The 20,978-nt window shown below is 35.7% G+C and overlaps 2 protein-coding genes across 2 annotated transcripts; both read right to left on the bottom strand.

Moving 5' to 3' along the window:
• Positions 1 to 1,767: 1,767 nt before the first annotated feature.
• smad4b (SMAD family member 4b) lies at positions 1,768 to 14,708 on the bottom strand. The gene is made up of 11 exons (XM_081366526.1): positions 14,640 to 14,708; positions 13,518 to 13,839; positions 13,238 to 13,412; positions 13,074 to 13,103; positions 12,046 to 12,258; positions 11,780 to 11,884; positions 9,890 to 9,940; positions 8,981 to 9,164; positions 6,847 to 7,015; positions 5,608 to 5,746; positions 1,768 to 3,548 (listed from the first exon to the last, which is right to left on the bottom strand). Exons 2-11 carry the CDS (start codon positions 13,755 to 13,757, stop codon positions 3,337 to 3,339), a joined length of 1,518 nt encoding a protein of 505 aa, XP_081222652.1. The 5' UTR covers positions 13,758 to 13,839; positions 14,640 to 14,708; the 3' UTR covers positions 1,768 to 3,336.
• A 1,020-nt stretch (positions 14,709 to 15,728) lies between these two features.
• elac1 (elaC ribonuclease Z 1) lies at positions 15,729 to 20,293 on the bottom strand. Its single transcript, XM_081364837.1, has 3 exons — positions 19,978 to 20,293; positions 18,691 to 19,167; positions 15,729 to 17,497 (listed from the first exon to the last, which is right to left on the bottom strand). Exons 1-3 carry the CDS (start codon positions 20,132 to 20,134, stop codon positions 17,016 to 17,018), a joined length of 1,116 nt encoding a protein of 371 aa, XP_081220963.1. The 5' UTR covers positions 20,135 to 20,293; the 3' UTR covers positions 15,729 to 17,015.
• Between the last annotated feature and the right edge of the window lie 685 nt (positions 20,294 to 20,978).

Raw genomic sequence — 20,978 nt, 5'->3', positions numbered from 1 at the left:
TGGCATATAAGTTGTATTCAAATTAAAAAATATATTTTATGATATGGCCTTACTGTCCTGTGGCCAAAGCACTGATATTATATATTTGCTGTAAAAAAGAATTAAGATTTTTATTTTTCTGATATTAAAGTTCCTTAATAAATTGTTTCATTTTAAACTCACTTACCGAAGTGCTCTGTGTGATTTGAGTTTATCTTCAGCCAGGTTCATCTGTATTTTTATGGGCTCAACATTAGTATAGTTCTCATACATTAGTATAGTGCTCTGTTATGATCAAGTTATTAATCAATTTGACTACAGTGGAAAAAAAAATGCAATTTTATATAGTAACCAAACGTTAAAAAAATACAAAGCAGATCGTCACATTTAATAGTTTCAGAGAGAAAGTTTTCATTGTTGAATAACACTAATGATTGAAAGTAATCAAAATGATGGTATTCTACAGTGTTTCAGTCATAAGGTGATGATATCAATCTTCTGTTGATCAGATAAAGTCATTATGTTGATGTACATATCAAAAGAACATTAACTGAAAAACACTAATAAGTGAAGAAACACACTGGAAAATCTTCTCCTTCAACCTGAACAAGTCAACCAGGCTCAACAAGTCACTCATTCACACACACACACACACACACACACTTCAACTGTCTCTCTGGTTGAACTTTACACACAGGCTGTACTCAGAATGGGACACTAGCATGAAAACTACACACTGCATACTTGTTTGTTTTGTAAAATATGTGAAACGGTTTGTAATATACAATGCTAAACATTTAACCCTCTGGTGCTCTTCAGTTGTTGTTTTACTTTGTCGGAATGGTATGAAACTTGGTAAAGATTAAAATAGTTACACTTGTGTTGTCTGCAGTCAAAAAATGGCCGCATGGAAACGAATTTCATCTAGCGGAAACGTTTGGTGCGCACAAACAAAATCTTACTGAAAGCTAATTTTTTTTTTTAGGTATCAAGCTCAAATTTGAAACACCACTTGTTTAGATTTATGGCTTTGATTTTCCCACAGTTTTAGAGTAGCCTAAACATGTTTTGTAAAATATATTTCATATAAAATTTGAAAATTTTATTTTTGTGCATTATTATATAACTTACAACTTTTTTACGTTCACTTTTTTAAAACTTCACTTCAGCAATAATCTGCCAAGTGTCTTCTTTAAAGAGACCAAACTGAAGTCTGTGCTCCACAGCATTCAAGATTTATGAGTTTAAGCTGGAAATTTCATTTTCAGGTCTATGCTCAAAAAGTTAATCAATTAAATACCATAAAATCCCCTAAAAATACAATATATATATATATAAAAAAACATCAAACTATAATGTAATGCATTCATTTCATCAGGAATTTCAATCAATTTTGACTGGCATGCGAGGAGCACCAGAGGGTTAGTTTGTTATATAATTGTCAAATTGAGTCAAGCTACATGTTTAATTTAGCGAATGGTATCCAATTATCATTTTAAAAACTAATGCAATTGTTGCATTTGTCATCTTATTTTATGTAATAATATATTTCATTTTTGGCAGTCTGAAATAGTCAAGAATGAGAAAATCATGGCTCATATTACTTCGGTACTTCCATATTTAGTCGTACTGAAAATAGAAAGTCAAATAGAGCATTATGCATTGTTCATATATATATATATATATATATATATATATATATATATATATATATACATATATAACAATATACTTACTGCATGCTCCAAAATATTAGTATGCCATTCTGAATACGCCTTCAGATTCAATACTGTTGCCAACTGTTTGATTATTACAGGCCAACATGATCATGCATCACTAAGAAAAATGATGAACAAATGTGCATACAATTAAAAGACAAGACAAAACTGGTTAGTACAAAAAAAAATCTGTTTTTCAGTATTCAGGATATCTAAACCACCTGAGCTAAATGGAGTTTTATATCAAAGAAAAAAATGCATTTCTAAAACAAATCATATTTCATGTCTTCTAATAAGTGTAAAAAATGCAAAGAAAAAAATCTTCACACCAAACAAATTCAAAGTTCAAAATCTAGTTTACTGCAAATTCCCATTTAAAGTGACAACAGAATACCAAAGTTCACTGAGATAGTCCTAAAAACTTCACTTCAGTGTTCTGTTTATATGCTAATCTTCAGTAAAACACTACTTTTCAATCGATCTTGAACCGTGAAATTGTTTGGTATGTGGATTCTTCATTTTGTTTCTATGCACCCAGAAAATACTTTTCATGAACACACTGGTGCAGGACTTCTTCATATTGTCTAATGGTGTAAAACAGACGTCTAGAAGCGAGATGAGTCTGTTTCTGTCTGCTCTCTGAAAGAATCAGCCATACTGAGACCGAGAAAAGCTCAGGGAAAACAACATTTACAAGTGATATAAAGTAACCGAGTGCTTGATATAAATGAGTGGACATTAGTGTTATAAAAAATACTGCATAGCAATTTAAAACACAGATACACAACACACACACACACACACACACACACAAAGGACGATATTCTGGCCACATACTCACCGCAAAGATATGGAAATGCCAAACACAAACTGAACAAAATTTTGTGCAATAGCTATAATATTCATGTATGTATTTCATGAATTGCATTATAAAAACATTTTAATCCCGAATTTCTGTATAACTTCTGTAAATATGAGAACGGTCTCATTCATGCAAAACGAGCAGAACAAATTTTGTGTCATAAAACCATTCTTACACAAATTGTTTACAGAGGAATAGTTTTATGAACCATCGGCTGTTTAGTTACGTAATCCAGAATTTATCAGTAAATAGTTGGTAAAAAACATTCTTGCATAAATGACTTTAATAATTTACAAACTTTCATGAACCGTCATTTATGAATGCAACAATTTATATTCTGAATTTTTTGTGTTTGAAAAACCTTTCAATTCAATGCAATAAAGGAAAATGTTTTTACAAACTATGACGAATGACAACATGAATGAATTTCTGAGTAAATTTTTCATAAACTATGTTGTATAAATAAAAAATATTTTTTTTTGCACATGGTTCATCTTGTGTTGCACAGAACATGATTAATCTGTATTTGGCTACAGTGTGTATGTGGCCACTGTATAGATCCGACTGATTTAAACTCAAGACGACACCGGATTAAATGCAATATGATATCATTTCTAAACGTCTCCAAACGAGTCCATTTCTTGTGTGAACATCAAAAGTGAAGGTTTAAAAAAAGTTCTGATGAACAGTTCTGTTTGATCTAGTGTTGTTTTGTACCATTGCTGGTTTTCAATCTTGTCATTTTGAGCTATATGCACTGTTCTGAATGTCCGGTCATCAGTCCAGGGGTTGCGGGTCGGCTATAGGCATGGTGTGCAGGACCTCGTCCAACAGCTGAAGGGCCCGGTGTAAGTGGATCTCGATCCAGCACGGGGTCTCCTTGATGCTCTGGCGAGGGTAATCAGGACCCCAGCCCTTCACGAAACTCATGCGCAGAATGCAGAGACGCCGCAGGTCGTCCACACCGATGCCTGCCGCAGCAGACAGACCTGAGGAGAGGTGGACGGCATGAAAATCACTTGTCAAATCACAAATGTTAATGGAAATGAATATCATGGAAATCATTTGGTTCCAGTAGTTTTGTTTAAAATAAGAACAAAACATCATGAAATTCATTTGGTTCCAGTATTTAAAAAAAAAAAAAAAAAATTCATCATAAATAAACGTTAACAAAAGTCATGAAAATCGTTTGGTTCCAGTTTTTTTCTAAAAAAAAAAATAAGAAAAAGAAATAACTGTAAAAAGAATTGAGTCATGAAAATCATTTCATTTGATTCCAGAATTAAAAAAAGAAAAGAAAACTGAAAATGTTATGAAAAATATTTGGTGCCAGTATTTATTTGATTTTTTTTAAGAACTGTTAACAGAACCAAACGTCATGAAAACTATTTGTGTCCAGTATTTATTTAAAAAATTATATTACCGGCACCAAACGTCATGAAAATCATTTGGTTCTTGTATTTGTTTTAAAAACAGTTTTTTCAAGATAATTGCGACTTTTTATCTCACTATTGCGATATCACTCAGAATTGCAAGATACAAACTTGCAACTGCGAGTTATAAAGTCAGAATTTTGTGATTAAAGTCGCAATTGCGAGTTTATATCTCGCAATTCTGAGAAAAAAAGTCAGAATTGTGACTCGCAATGTTTATTTTATTATTCAGTGGCAGAAACAAGCTTCCATAGAGCGTAATGAATAACATTTGGTTTCAGTATTTAAAAAAAATTAAAAAAAACGTATCAGAATTGAACATCATGAAAATCATTTCATTTGGTTACGAGTGTTAACAGAACCGAATGTTATGAAAAGTATTTGATGCCAGTATTCTATAATTTTTTTTAAAAAGAACTGGCACTGAATAAGTTATCTAATAATAAGATTTTATGGATTATTCCACAAATTATAATCTTTCAGTTAATAGTCCAGTTTGCCACACGCAGCTCTGATTGGGCCTCAATTATGCCTGGTTCAGATTACACGATTTTAGCCAGATTTTGGCACGATCCGTTTGACGTAAGGTGTCGTGGGGGTTCGTAAACGTCAACGGGCGTCGGGACGCAAGATTCGATCGTTTCATCGTGTCTACGATGCTTCACATCATCACGATAAAAAGACTAGCATGTTTCATTTTTTTTTAGGTCCTCCATGACGAGTTCCGTCAAGAGTGAGTGAGTGTGTGCGGGAGTGAGTGTGTGTGCGGGAGTGAGTGAGTGTGTGAGCTAGTGTGTGTGTGTGTGTGTGTGTGTGTGTGTGTGTGTGTGTGTGTGTGCGGGAGTGAGTGAGTGTGCGAGAGTGAGTGTGTGTGTGCGTGAGTGAGTGACAGTGAGTGTGTGTGTGTGAGTGCGCGAGTGAGTGTGTGAGTGAGTGAGCTAGTGTGTGTGTGCGTGAGTGAGTGTGTGTGTGTGTGCAGGAGTGAGTGAGTGTGCGAGAGTGAGTGTGTGTGTGTGCGTGAGTGAGTGACAGTGAGTGTGTGTGTGTGTGTGTGTGTGTGTGTGTGTGTGTGTACTTGTACAACTATCTTTGTGAGGACCAGTTTGAGTTTTAGACCATTGGAGAAAGAGGACGAAGAGAGTAAAGTGAGGACATTTTGGCTGGTCCTCACTCTCTGGGAGCCTTTAAAGGCCTGTTTGAGGGTCAAGACTTGGTTTTAGGGATAAGGTTATAATGAGGTTAAGGGTCGGTTTAGGGTCAGGGTTCGGGTTAGGCACTTAGTTGTGATGGGTTAGGTTAGGGTAAGCGGCTAGAGATTGCATTGTGTCAATGAAAGTCCTCATAAAGATAGATGTACAAGAATGTGTGTGTGTGTGTGTGTGTGTGTGTGAGTGAGTGAGTGAGTGAGTGAGTACGTGTGTATATGTGTGCGTGTGAGACGGCACTCGATGACTGGTCAGAAAGCAGTGTGTAGTCTGACATGTTTCTTGTCCACGACACAACAAGATTTTAGTCAAAATCATGTAATCTGACACAGTGACTATCGTAACAGACTAAAAATATGGTGTATTCTGAACCAGGCATAATGATGTCAGAAAACAGATGAGGGCCTCACTGATAGCAGGGGCGATGCCCCCCACAGAGCCGGGTCCCGGGATGTTCCCCGCCACCGCAGCCGCCTGTGCAGACGCCGCAGCCTGAGCCGTGGCCGCCTGCTGCTGCATCTGCCGGTGACACTGACGCAGGTCAAACACCTGCACACACAACACACACATTAAACCGGAGGCTTTCAGCACTGGCTGGACATCTTATGCATCCGCTGTTCCTGCTGACGTGCATCTTGTGTTAGTCAGCCATGTAAAGGACATGACATCACATAGGATGCACACTTGTCAGTTACACTGCACTGAAACGACAAACACTACGACAAAAGATGACTTTTTAAATGTGGTGCATGGGCGGCATAAATTAATTTACACAAATTCATAGTGAAATATTCAGTCAAATGCTGCTGTTGTGATGCATTTTTTTATAATTTTTTTCTGAAGTGTTGACAACTTGGTGTTAACTAATAATTGTTGCAAACTGATACTAACAACAAAATATTAGTGCATTCCTGGAACTGGGCGTCGTTACACTACACCCTTATGCATCGCTTTCTGCCAGGACTTTTACGTGCTTTTCCCAAATCACGGAAGTGACCTCGACGTCCGGGTTAGCGGTAGCATTAGCCGTCAGGCAAGTGTTATTTAAATAAACTCCTGATGTACTTACAAACTTTCCAATGCCTCGTTTTATGAGTACAGAACCTATTTGTCCTACTGTAGAAGTTTGGTATCATTCTGGGCATTATTAGTGGGGTAATTTACGAGATACAAACTTGGATCCATTAGCGCCTGCACTAAACCATCCGGCTGATATCTCTGAATAAGCTCTAACTTTAATAATGTTCGACCAAGGGGAAAAAGGCGTCTGGGGGGGTGTTTGGCTCAAGGTCATGGTGCAAAGGACCCTAGGTTGAAATTACTCCAAACCATCCCTTTAAATAACGTATTTCAAATCAGCAACGACATCTGACATGAACTGTCTGTCACATAAAAATGTTGTTTCTTATAAGTGATATGAGTGCATGTCTTTGTGAATCTAAAGACTTTGCTAACTATTAGCATGGCTACCTCTAAAAATAAGTGAAGCTTGACTGGAGTTTGTCTACTTTAAATCAAGAGTAGCTTCCTCACACACCATAGTATTACCATGCTACTTTAAAACAATGCCAGCATATTAGCATGGTGCTATGTGTCAAGAAGTTAATATAGTTTATTTGTGAAGGCTAAATAACACGTGGTTGTGTTACCTTGATGTAGGCACTGGGGTAGATTTTGTGGACGGCGTCACCCGGAGCTCGTCCAGCCTCGCGGTCCAGATAATAACTCTGAACAAACACAGCGTGATCACTGAGGCAGCGCACCCACACGTCACCCTCTCCTTTACACTCCAGCTGAACACCTTTACCGATATGAAGCCTGGAGGAGACAACAACAGAGAGAGCTTGACTTGTCTGCAGTTAAGAAGGGAGAATCATGGGTAACGATGAAACAAATAAGCCAGAGCTGCAGGACTAGGTACAATGAAGGAACAAAAAGTCATTTTTCTGTTCCAATTAAAAGTCAAATATCAGTATCACAACCATATTTTATGTTTAAAGTAGGGATGCACTGAAATTAAAATTCTGGGCCGAAACAGAAAACTCTGGATGCACTTGACTGAAAACTGAAAATGCTTTTTACAAATTATTTATTTATTATTATTAAATTAATTTAATAATATTTAATAAAAGGAAATGTATAATAAATGTTATTAATTATTAAATTCGATTTTTATTGTATAAATGTATTAATATTAGAATTTTTAATTAAATTCCATATTTTTTAATTATTATTTTCACTTAAACAGAAACAAAATAATACAATAATACGAATAATTAAACAAAAAATAACCACACTTTTATTCAGTTATTTATTTTTAGCAAATTATTTGAATCAAATGTATATTTTTTATTTATTTATTTTTACATTTTTAATAACTAATTTTTACTTATTTAAATCAAGTTTTATTTATTTTAATTGATTTATTTTTAACCATTAATTGTATTAATTTAAATTGTACTAATATTAGTAAATTATTTGAATCAAATGTATATTTTTTATTTATTTTAATCAATTTATTTATTTATTTTAGTTTAATCCTATTTTTATTTATATATTTTTACATTTTTAATAACTAATTTTTATTTATTTAAATCAAGTTTTATTTATTTTAATTGATTTATTTTTAACCATTAATTGTATTAATTTAAATTGTACTAATATTAGTAAATTATTTGAATCAAATGTATATTTTTTATTTATTTTAATCAATTTATTTATTTATTTTAGTTTAATCCTATTTTTATTTATATATTTTTACATTTTTAATAACTAATTTTTATTTATTTAAATCAAGTTTTATTTATTTTAATTGATTTATTTTTAACCATTAATTGTATTAATTTAAATTGTACTAATATTAGTAAATTATTTGAATCAAATGTATATTTTTTATTTATTTTAATCAATTTATTTATTTATTTTAGTTTAATCCTATTTTTATTTATATATTTTTACATTTTTAATAACTAATTTTTATTTATTTAAATCAAGTTTTATTTATTTTAATTGATTTATTTTTAACCATTAATTGTATTAATTTAAATTGTACTAATATTAGTAAATTATTTGAATCAAATGTATATTTTTTATTTATTTTAATCAATTTATTTATTTATTTTAGTTTAATCCTATTTTTATTTATATATTTTTACATTTTTAATAACTAATTTTTATTTATTTAAATCAAGTTTTATTTATTTTAATTGATTTATTTTTAACCATTAATTGTATTAATTTAAATTGTACTAATATTAGTAAATTATTTGAATCAAATGTATATTTTTTATTTATTTTAATCAATTTATTTATTTATTTTAGTTTAATCCTATTTTTATTTATTTATTTTTACATTTTTAATAACTAATTTTTATTTATTTAAATCAAGTTTTATTTATTTTAATTGATTTATTTTTAACCATTAATTGTATTAATTTAAATTGTACTAATATTAGTAAATTATTTGAATCAAATGTATATTTTTTATTTATTTTAATCAATTTATTTATTTATTTTAGTTTAATCCTATTTTTATTTATTTATTTTTACATTTTTAATAACTAATTTTTATTTATTTAAATCAAGTTTTATTTATTTTAATTGATTTATTTTTAACCATTAATTGTATTAATTGTTACATTTTTATTTAAATCAAGTTTTTTTTTTTATCCATTTTTTTATGAAATGTGTTAACGTATTATTTATTTAAATCAAATGTTTTACTTTAATCAAATGTATTTTGTTCATTAGTTAACCCCAGCAACACGTGATGTAAAGCAATACCTGGCTCTCTCGATGGCCTCGGTGCGATGGACGTTACTCAGCTGGCCGAGACAGAAGCGATCTCCGCCTGAAGGGTCCACATAACCGTCCACCGTTACGACGGGACAGTTGGAGGGCACCTTAAACGTCTCGCCCACCTGAATGTCCATCTCAAAGTATGCAATCGAGCACCAGTAATCCGGAGCTGAGAGAAACACAAAGAGAAACAGTATAATATGAGTTCTGAATTATGCATATTTAAAATACTATAAATGTTAAACCATGGCTGCATAATATTTTGATCACTTCACTGACGATGGGAAAGTAAATACACTGCTGTATGTAAGAGGACATTACGGTAGCCATACTACAGTTTTGCTGTAGCTCAACTAGAGACGACAAGGTGATGAAGTACTGGTAAAATGAAGTCCTCCACCTCTGTACTGCAAGGGGTTGTGGGTAATATTAGCCCATCATTTATCTACAGATACACACTTTTTATCCATACATACTACAAGTACAAAGGAATTATTTGAATTAGCTTTTATATTTATATTTTCTGTTTTTATTAAAAAAAATTTTTTTTGTCATTTCTTTTAGTTTTATATAATATTTCTACTTGTAGAATATTTTGGTTTACTTCATTTTTATTTTAGTTTTAGCTATAGTTCAGTTGTATTTAATTAATGTCCAGTGATTTTCCTGCTAAACTTAAATTAGAAATGTTTCCCTTTCCAACTAACCGCAATAAGTTTTTCATCTAATATTTCTATTTTGTTTTATTTCATCTTTATTTCAATGAACAAAATAAGTTTTCAATGCTTTAAGTTTAAGCAGTTTAAGTTAACGATAATAACCCTAATCCTTATCTCACATACAGTCCAGTTTCTATAGTTTGTGAATTGGAGAGCAGCCTGTTTTATTCCTTACTTGGATGTGTGGATATGGGCGGCTGGAACGCCAGCTCATTGTGGACTGACCCTGAGGAAGACAGAAAAAGAAAAACATTTAGGGTGCTTCACACTGCCAGTTTAGTTCGAAACAGGATGTGGTTTGCATGAAAAATTGGTCATGTGAAAGTGGTCATTTTGCACCGAAACTGCCTGAAGGAGGACATCTGACAGCCATTTGTAGAGGTGTCCGAATACATAGTAGAGTGCACTCATTCAATCCCATAATGCACCGCAATTACAAGTGTACAACTGATGAATGCTCAACGGATAGAGAATGCCCATAATGCAGTGTGAGGCTCATGCCGAATAAATTCCCATGTCTAACCAGAAGATGGCGGTATAAAAATAAATAAAACTTGCGTGCAAATGAATTAATGAAATGGGGAACAACTGTTAGATACGCGTGTGTGAGAGAGAGAGGCGCGGGCGCGATCGAAAAGGCGCAAAGTGTTTACTTATATTTGTGTGCACGCGCGCGCGTGTGTGTGTGTGTGTGTGTGTGTGTGTGTGTGTGTGTGTGTGAGGCGCGATCGAACAGTGAAGACATAAAAACATACTCCAGCATTTTGTTTATACAGGACATCATTCAAACTGCAAAGTGTTTAAGTTACTGTTAATTAAATTTTTAAGGAAAACAAATATATTAATCTGAAATGTAGCAAATTCATTTTCAATTCATTCAGGTACAATTACCAAACAAGGTCTTTTTGTCTTTTTATTAATTTAATTAATAAATGAATTATATAAAACTATTGTCAGTGCACTACAAATAAACTGGTTCTATGCCTTTACTTTATTAATAAAACTTATTTAAAAAATACAAGGCTTAAGTAATTTATTTTCCTTTGGTGGTATAGCTTGAGACATGCAGAAGCCTTCTGCATTTTTGTTTTGCTTTTCCCTTCATTGTACCGAACTCATACCGAACCGTGATGTCTGAACCGAGGTATGAACCGAACCGTGACTTCTGTGTACCGTTCCACCCCTAATATGAGGATGCACTGATAGGCGTCATATTCCTATAGGAACACGTGGATGAGCTGAGAGTCAGCTGACCTGCCAGAACTGACGCTATGCTTGATTTGTGCTGACGTTAGATGAACACAAATGAACAAGGTTCGATAGAATCGAGTGTGTGTAAACCAGACCAACGCTGCGAGGCGCAGCAAACGTGCCCGGTGTGAAAGCCCCCTTAAAGGAGAACTCCGGTCAATTTTAACATTGAGCTCATTTTTTTGTACATTTGGAGTGCTGTCAATACAGAGAACAACGACAAAAATCGGTGTTGCCAACAACGAGTTATTCTATTTTTAAAATTTGCACCCTGTTGACTTCAATGGGGCAAGTACTAAACCTGCTTTTAGCCTCTTAACAAGTGCACAGAAAATGTGAGTGATTCCTTCAGAGTGAACACGAGTGGATCTGACTGCAGTAGATGTGAAAGATATGTATAAAAATGATGTTATTTCAGCCAGCGCTCATACCTGTATTTACATCCTGTTTTCGGGTGAAGTCCAAAGTAGTCCATTGCCGAGTTCACGCGCATAGGTTTAGTACCTATGATCACGCGCGTGAACTCAGATTCACCGTGTTCACTCTGAAGGAATCACTCACATTTTCTGTGCACTTGTAATGACACATCAAGGATGTTAAGAGGCTAAAAGCAGGTTTAAAACTTGCCCCATTGAAGTCAACAGGGTGCAAATTTTAAAAATAGAATAACTCGGTGTAGGCAACACCGATTTTTGTCATTGTTCTCTGTATTGACAGCACTCCAAATGTACAAAAAAATGAGCTCAATGTTAAAATTGACCGGAGTTCTCCTTTAATGAGAGCAAAGCAGACAGTGATGTAGTCAGTCACTCACAGTACTGGCCCGTGTGAGGCAGAGGAGGGTGGTGCTGCAGGTGCCCGTTCTGATGGGGGATGCTGGGGGGGAAACTACTTCCTCTGGGCCATGAGCTGGGGGCATCTAATGGAGGAAAACACACAGATATCATACGGTCATAAAAATATATCATTACACATGGCATTTATCTATGCTTTGTTACTGTTATGATGACTTTTCTTTGTTCATAAAACCAATTAACAAAGTGGCCGCTGGTTGCACAAAAGGATGAAATAACGCCTTACTGGTTGGACCGGCAGCCATACTGGTGAATGCAGAGGTGGAGGCGGAGCTTGTGGAGTCAGCTGGGGGCAGGAGGGCGGGGCTGTTGAAAGCGTCAGGTGGAGCAGAGGAAGTGGCAGTGTGTTGGATGGTTTGAATACTATGACCTCCATCAGCAGACGAATGTGACGGCTGACCCTCAAACTCATTCTTCACCACGAGCTCTCCACTCGGACCTACACATCAATGTGAAAAATGACTTCACTAATCTGCAATGGATAAAATACCATTAGGAAACAAAACATGAATTATCCTGCTTATTTCACAGCTACTTAGAAAATAAAGTACATAAATGGACATGAAATATTGATTTGAGTTTAAATTATTTAACTACGCCAGAAGAAATAGAGTGTGGAGTGATATGAGAGAGACTGGGGTCGGTTTAAATCTGTGAAAAAAGCCTCTTATGCTCAACAAGGCTGCATTTATTTTATCGAAAATACAGTAAAAACTGTAATATTGTGAAAAATTAGTGCAATTTAACATAACTTTTTTATTTTAATATATTATCATAAATTTTGAAAACAGTTTTTGCTGCTTAATATTTTTGTGGAAACCGTTTTTTCAGGATTCTTTGATGAATAGAAAGTTCAAAAGAACAGAATTGAGACTTTTTTTGTAACATTACAAATGTCTGTCTTTCTTTCACTTTTGAATGGTAGTGTTTAATTACAGTTTAATATTATTTTACAACTTATACAAAAAAAATAAAAATAATATATATACTGTATATATATATATATATATATATATATATATATACACATATAGTAGTAGAGGTCGACCGATAGTGGATTTTACCGATTACGATAGCTAGGTTGGGCCATACTTGCCGATAACCGATTAATCAACCGATAGTTTTTAAAATTGATACTGGATAAAAAATTGCACCTTGATCATTCATGTTAGTTTCATAGTGCATTAACTATGGTTAACAAATAAAAACCTTAATTTGAAAATGTATTAGTAGTCTATAAAAGTGCACCCTTACCTGGACCGCCCAGAGTCAGGACAGACAGATCTGAAAATGACAAGACAGAAAGAGACCATACATTATTAGAAATAATAAGAATATGACATGAACATGGGCACTGGAAACAAATGTTTACCATGACAAAGTTTCAAATCACAGCAAGACAACAGAAAATAATTCACCGATGCTTGGAGACACGACCCTCTCATAGTGATATGGGTTCACACACACATTGTCGCATTTCAGGTCAAAGGCAAACTGGCAGTACTTCACGTGCTTCAGCTCGTTCTTGTGCAGATCGGGCCATCGCCACAGCCGTGTGTATATGACATGAGGAAACCCTTTACGACCGGCCACCTGAAGATAAGATGTAGCACAGAGTCTCATACAAGTAACTTCCTTTTCTAACATCCAAGATTAACTTAAGAGCGTAAAATGGTGTATTGTTCTGGAGAAACAGACCTGCAGTCTCCCGTCTAGCGTGCGCTGTATCGTCACACATTTACTGGGATGAGCTCCGTTCGTAGTGATGGCAGTGATCAGTGAGTCTAACTCATCTTTCTTCTCTTTCAGCTTCTTCACCAAACTTTCTATCGCTCGTTTGGCGAAAGTCTCGCTCTCTCCTCCCTGTCGATGGCACATGAGACTGTGGACGATGCTCAGACAGGCGTCATTACTGGTGGGTGTGCTGGAGATGGACATGATGCTGGAATACACTCACGTCCTTCAAACCTCTCGAGCTCCTGTCTTCACACCTTGATGTTGAGACGTGATCCACGCTGTCCTAAAACACACAGAGAGACTGTCAGCACGACTTATTCACCATGAAACAAAATCTGACCATTCCTTTCTTTTTTTTATAGCACATTGCAGTATTGATATATATATATATATTTAATCATGTGCCCTTTAATCAAAACAACTTTCCGTCCCTCTTGATGTGACAACCTGTCACTCACATCACATCAGCAATAGTAAACGTCAACGATCCAATCAATTCCTGACTGGAAAAGTCCCACCCTACATTTTTCCTTGTTCATGAAGCGGTTTCACTTTGACATACGTCACTTTAGTATTAATTATTTTTACACTGTGCTTTATAAAATAAACATACAATTATGTGTCATGCCTATAAAGCACATTACACTGCATTTACATTGACAAACATAATTATTGTGCGTATGTATGTGTATATACATGCATATGTGTGTGTGTGTGTGTGTGTGTATGCATACGCTCAAAATACCAAAACGATACTGATTAATCAGTTGAATTAACATTTATGTTCTCTGTCAAACACAGTGATGAACTCATACTGATCTATTAATAAATTCTAAACTCATCAAAAGCACATCATTACACTTAATTACTGTAACAGTCAAATATGTGAACGTGAATAATAATAAATCACAGTTCACTATGACAATACAACTGATCTCACTATGAAGCTAACGAGCTAACTGGCTAACAGATACTCCTCAAATATGTGGGGAATGGACAAATAAAGTATCTCCACGAGTGCTATAGTAAAATATTAGCTAGATATTACAAATAAAATAAGAAAATATCAACAGAAACACTTACGATTCATGTAGCAACGACAGGGACATTGTCTCTACGTAAGCTCAGTGATGTCATCAACGCTCGAGTGACGAGCGTAAACAAGCCCCGCCCACACAGATGCTCTTCTTGCTTCATGACTGAAAACTACTAGTGTAATATGTGTAATAAAACTTAATATGTTATATACTACTAGCACAATACTTAATCTTACTAAACTCAACTTGGTTGCACAAAAAGTTCTAACACTAAGTTCTCAATAGCATCCAGTCCTACTTTCTTCAGTAAATGTAGTATACTGTACACAGTATGCACTTATTCTGTATGCACAGAACTCCTGGAAGACTTACATTTGCACACTGCTTGTAAATAATGCAATGCATTTGATTTGATTGTGAAGAACGAGTTAGAAGCATTATCTGCAGCAATTTTTACAAGAACCTTCACTCAGTTTTTGACCCAACTAAATTATGTGACAAGTTCCAGCATACAATTGTTTGAAGCTCCTATTATATATTGCATACTGTTTCACATGATTTTAAAATAGTATGCACTATGCACAGTATACATTATACTGTGCGATAAGCACTCCACTTGTGTTCTGATCATCATTTAAGACACTACTGGACCAGGATTTCTTTTAGTCTTTTGTCTTTAAACCTGTATGATAGATAGGCATAATCAGTCCTACTCCTGAACGTCCATTTCTGTATAAACGATTGCCATTTCTGCACCAGTAGCAGCACCAAATGAAGTTGCAAACCTGTTTGTGTGACATGACATGGATCAAGATACAGTGTGAATTTAGAGAACAACCTTCAAGTGTTTGGAACTTCATTAAAAACAACTGACTTGCTATTTTCTTTAGTGCAGCTAATGACACAGAAATTGCATGTTTTACTTACTGTTTACCATATCAGGCATGACACACGACATACATAATACTTAAAATAGTTTTAAAAAAATCAGAATAGAATATTGAACCTTTTGACAATATAAGAGAATTTATAGTGAGAATATGCATCTCATACTCAAATTCAGAGGCCCAAAATGGAGTAAAAATATGCAATTTGGTGCAAATGTTGTTATTTATAAGTCCAAAAAAAGTAAGATGAGGTTCTGATAGCTTTTAATGTAAATCAGTGAGATCTTTACAACAGTGTAGACCTTATTCAGAGCAGCGCCATGACAAGTGAGGCTGTGAGCGATAGTCTTGCCTTGTTTCCAATGGCATCCGCTCTAAAAAGCTGTATAAAGCTCCTAGATTACATACAATTTTTTGTCAACTGAAATTTCTTGGGAAGATATTTTTCCAGTGTTTCATGAGCAAAACAATCCAAAAACACATTAAATAACAGTACAGCCCATTGAAGAGAAGCACGGAAGCCTCGCTTTCATTCCCATTAAGAATCAAAGATGGCGCTGCTGTGAATAAGGTCTATAGCATACACTTACATAAAATGCATAGAAATATCAGTCGTCACTTTATATATGTCGTATTAAGATGATATTTAAATGCTTAGTTTAATGATCAAGCTCTTTAGCTTTTTATTGTGGGAGCTAAACATAATACAATAATGACTGAGAGATGAACAAATAAACATTTCTCAAAAGCCTGATGATCATATTTGATATTCACATTTTAACATGAATAATGATGTATGGGTGATCAAGTAAACCGAAGTTGCTTCAGTGTTCATCTTGAAATATTACTAACAATATAAAAGTTATTCCGTTAACATTATAAAAATCATAACATATTTCACAGTAAAAAGACAAGTGAACCACAACTTGAAGTGGGACACTTTTAAAATTACACTAAAAGGCCTTTTACGTGCTAAAAAAACTATAAACTATCAATCAGACAACAGAAAGCATTAGTAAATTGTGTACAACATGTTTGGATGTTTATAGGCTCATGTATCAAACATGATATACTAGGCTTTATAGGGTTAATATCATCATCATCATCATGCCCACAGAACACACAAACAGTTCATGCATGTCATTATAATACAGTAGTCCACATTTGAAGTGGATCAAAAAAGTTCATCAAAGTTGTCCTAAGACAAGAACGGGTATTGTTCAAAATCCATGTATAACTTTGATGAAAGGTTTTGATCCACTTCAGATGTCGACTACTGTAGATCAGGCCGAATAAAGTCAAGTAAAGCCTTACCAACCTCAGTCCACTGGTCAAGTGTCTGTTTTTGAAAATAAAATGATTAACAATGATTAAACATGTTTAAATCTCACCTGCTCATGGACATCCACACGCATATACACATACGCATTCATCATGAATTCACCTCTGAGTCAAAAACAGTGGAAAAATGACAGACTTTATTAAAAATTTCCTTATATTAAAATATAAACCATTGGAAATTGCATCCAGAGTAACTAATGCATCAGACTCTTTTTGAGTGCGACCGGCAGCGTGAGAAAGTCTTCAGCGAGGATGACCTCAGTGCTTGACCCCTGCAGCACGAGCTCAGCTTGTCTCTTGAGCTCCGTCACGTCGTCGTCTCCGTCCCGCCGCAGCGCTTCGGGTTTGTAGCGTTGACTGAAGTGGTGCAGAACGAGTGTGTGTGCCCCGCACGCGAGCGCCACCGCGGCGGCCATACTGGGAGTGCTGTGTCCGTGATCCACTGCCTTCTCGTGCTGCCCGTCCTCCAGCGTGGCCTCGTGCACCAGCACGTCTGCCCCCTGACACACTCTCCTGAAGCCCTCGCCCAGCGCCCCGCTGCAGTCCCCGAAAACACACACCTTACGGCCCTTCAGCGCCGGCTCCAGCACCTCGCTGGCGGTCAACACACGTCCACTATCTAGAGTCACAGACTCTCCGTTCTTCAGACGGCCGTACAGAGGTCCCGGTTTCAAACCTACACAAAAAAGAAAAAGATAATGAGAAATACAATCTTACAGTTCAATCAATGTAGTAAAATACTTAATTACTGACATTATGTGATAGCCAGATGTACTATAAGAATCAAGCAGTTGAGATTTGCCATATATCATCAAAAATAGATAAACTATATTATCACAGAGCAATATATTAAACAGTTCTCTGTATAAAAATCAAATAAACATCAAACAGTACTGTTCTTCACCCACGGTTCGGCACGCACTCGCACCACGATTTCTCAAATATGACGACGCATCTATAATATGGTTTATTAAAAATAAATAAAACAGACAGACAGAGTTAGGCTAATGTATTTTTCTGTCGATGGATACACATTCTGGCTTGATATGCTCTATATGACCAGTCATTTACGCCGTCATCACCCGGGTGTTGATACACATAAATGTGTATAATTGTGTATTCAGTTGTGGCTCTGTTCACATCTGGTGTTAAGATGCGTTTTGGTCGGTCGGATCACAAGTGGACGACACTAAATACAGGAGTAAACGGGGTCAAAAGCGTTTTGAGCTTGTCCACTTTTGCCCTCTTCCAGAGGAAGTTGAAAACACATTCAACCGGATTGCTTTAGTAGTGTAAACACTCATGTGGTCGAGTGTGTTCAAACAGACACAAAAGACTGTCTACTCTCCGTCTACTGATCTATTGAATAAGAGCTCTAGCCAGACGGGATTTAAACTGTCGGCTGAAGACACAAGTTTGGTTTGAAGAGGAAAAACATCCCAAGCTCAATGTTCTCTCACCATTCCTGATTTCTAACACAAACTCACAGCGTTCGGCTGGTCTTGTGTCTGTCAGAGCAGAAACTAAACTTGATGTTCTCTGTGTGTTTTTCTCTGTAAATTCAGCTTATTTTGTCCATTAGATCGAAAGGTCTGAATAAACCCAAACATTTACCCACCCATAGACTCTCCCCTTGAAGAAATCAGGACAGAAGTGTTTGAAAGTGGACAAAAGAGACGGATTAAAACACCAGGTGTAAACAGGAATGTGTCTCCCTCCTCTACTTCTGATCCGATCGACCAAAACGCATCTTAATACTAGGTGTAAACAGGGCCTGTGAAAAACTGTACAAGATTTGCGATGTTGAAAACTGTGGAACGTGTCATAACAGTGTTAAAAGGGTTCACTCTGGAAGATTTAACAGGTTACCTAGTTCTTTCAACAGGTCTGTGTTCAACCGTCCCGGACGTTCTCGTTCCTCCACCGAGAACCCGAACGATGGGACTCTGTGATACAGCTTAAACGCTTTAACCACAAACCGCTTGTCATCAACGAGGTCATAGCAGTCAGTGTGCGGGTCCAGGCGTACGGTCCTGCCGGGACGCTCCTGTGGGTGAAGCGCATCACCGCTGGAGGTCAGCGCGGGACTGAGACGCCCCTCCACGGGACACTGCTCGTCCGACGGCTCCAGCTCATGCACTGCGTACGGGAACAGCAGCTGAGAGCCGGACAGCTCTAACGCCACACGAACGAAGTGCCGTAACCCTCGCGGGCCGTAGACGTCCACACAGGGCACAGGCTGATCCGGCTGAGGGTTGGAGTTCAGGCTGACGGTGCACAGCAAACCAGGGAGACCGAACAGATGGTCACCGTGCAGGTGAGATATGAACACTTTGGTGATTTTGCCTGAAAGAAATTAAAAGGAGGAATTCAAACTTTTATCTCAAATAAATGCTTTGTACTTTCTATTCCAAAAAGGCATCACAGTTTTCAAAAAGAAATATGAAGCAGCAACATAACGGTTTTGAACTGATAGTAATAAGAAATGTTTCTTGAGCAGCAAATCATCATATTAGAATGATTTTTGAAGGATCATGTGACACTGAAGACTGGAGTAATGATGCTGAAAATTCAGCTTTGCATCACAAATTAAAATATATTCAAATAGAAAACAGTTTCTATTGAAATTGTAATAATATTTTCAAATATTACTATTATTTCTGTATTTTTTATCAGATTAAGTCTGAGCATGAGACTTCTTTCAAAAACAGTAAAAAAGTACAGACCCCAAACTATGCACTATTTATTCCCCAAACTATGTTTATTTATTCCAATAAAGCATATCGAGTTTTCGAGCATATCGAGGAAAAAAAGAACATTTTCATGACAATTGAACATTTTCTGTCTAAATTTGTTCATAACTATAATGCAGCATTTACTAGAATGGGCTTTGTTTCTCAACTGTGACTTGAGACTATTTTCTCAACTCATGAAAATAATGTGACATTGAGAGAGAAAAAAGCTTGATAGCCATAAAATATTTCCTATTTGCATAAAATAATTTAATATTTCTTTCTGTTTATTTTAAAATCCGTATTTCATTCATGAATCTCCAACATGTCATACAACATGTAAACAATATAAACATGAAACACTTCAAAATGGACCTAAAACCGCCGTAAAGTAGGCAGACGAGCAGATGAGTGTGTGACTGACTTGCTTTGAGCGAGCTCCTCATGAACTGAGTCTGTGTTCCCTCTCCACAGTCAAACAGCCAGCTCTCCCCTTCAGTGCGCAGCACGAGCGCAGACGCGCCGCGGTGAGGAGACGGGTATGCGGATCCCGTCCCGAGGAATGTGATGTCCATCGACATGCTGCTGTTCTGCGCACATGTGGCGGACAAATAACGTGAACACTGCTAGAATAAACCTAAAAGTCCCCCATAACCAGCTGAACCACAACAACTGACATGCGCTCGCTCAATCAACATCCGGGGCACGAGCTCATATTTGCGTACTGCAATCTAGTATGCACACTGCACTATGGAAGACCATTTCCGCCGCATAAGCAAAAATAAATAAATCGTGATTTTTGTAAATCATAATAATGACATAAAAAGAGGACAATTTGACAGGTAAACAAAATCGAAATTATGAAAAATATCAAGAGAAAGTCATAATTTCGACTTTTTATGTCATTATTATTATGATTTAGTCATATGACTAGTCATAATTTAGCTTGTCATAATTATATAAAAAAAACTAAATTATTACTTAGTATGCGCTTCCATAGTGTACACTATACACCCCTTACCAACCATAATTATGTCATAAAAAGTCAAAATTATGACTTAGTATGCACTTCCATAGTGTACACTATACAACCCGTACTAACTTTTTGTACATTTTGAGTATACGATATACTATTTTAAAAACATATGCAAAACAATATGCACTAGGCTAGTTCTTTTCAAAGTTTTAGATGGCACTGACCCCCAAAATATGATCCACATCCTAAGATTGAAAAGATAGCTATACAGGCTATTTTTATGTATAAAGAAGACCCAATTAATACTGTGAGAAATTTATGTAATCAAATGTGTAAACTATTTAGTTTTTATTAGCCTACATTACATCATTGTTTTTTTACTCACTGTAATTTCGCAGATGCAAATTTAATGTATTTATTTTTAATTAAAAACATTTTGATCAAATAGA

This window comes from Scardinius erythrophthalmus (assembly GCF_964197995.2).
Source record: "Scardinius erythrophthalmus genome assembly, chromosome: 5".
NCBI lineage: Eukaryota > Metazoa > Chordata > Actinopteri > Cypriniformes > Leuciscidae > Scardinius > Scardinius erythrophthalmus.
The sequence above is the reverse complement of the archived record's forward strand: the minus strand, read 5'-3'. Positions and strand labels throughout refer to the sequence as shown.

Coding starts and splice junctions, on each gene's coding strand:
- elac1 (XM_081364837.1), bottom strand. CDS start 20,134: ATGTCGATGGACATCACATTCCTCGGGACGGGATCCGCATACCCGTCT. Junction 19,168..19,977: donor GAGGAGCTCGCTCAAAGCAA/GTCAGTCACACA, acceptor AATTTCTTTCAG/GCAAAATCACCAAAGTGTTC. Junction 17,498..18,690: donor AGACCTGTTGAAAGAACTAG/GTAACCTGTTAA, acceptor TTTTTTGTGTAG/GTTTGAAACCGGGACCTCTG.
- smad4b (XM_081366526.1), bottom strand. CDS start 13,757: ATGTCCATCTCCAGCACACCCACCAGTAATGACGCCTGTCTGAGCATC. Junction 13,413..13,517: donor CGCTAGACGGGAGACTGCAG/GTCTGTTTCTCC, acceptor TCTTATCTTCAG/GTGGCCGGTCGTAAAGGGTT. Junction 13,104..13,237: donor GGTCGTGTCTCCAAGCATCG/GTGAATTATTTT, acceptor TGTCATTTTCAG/ATCTGTCTGTCCTGACTCTG.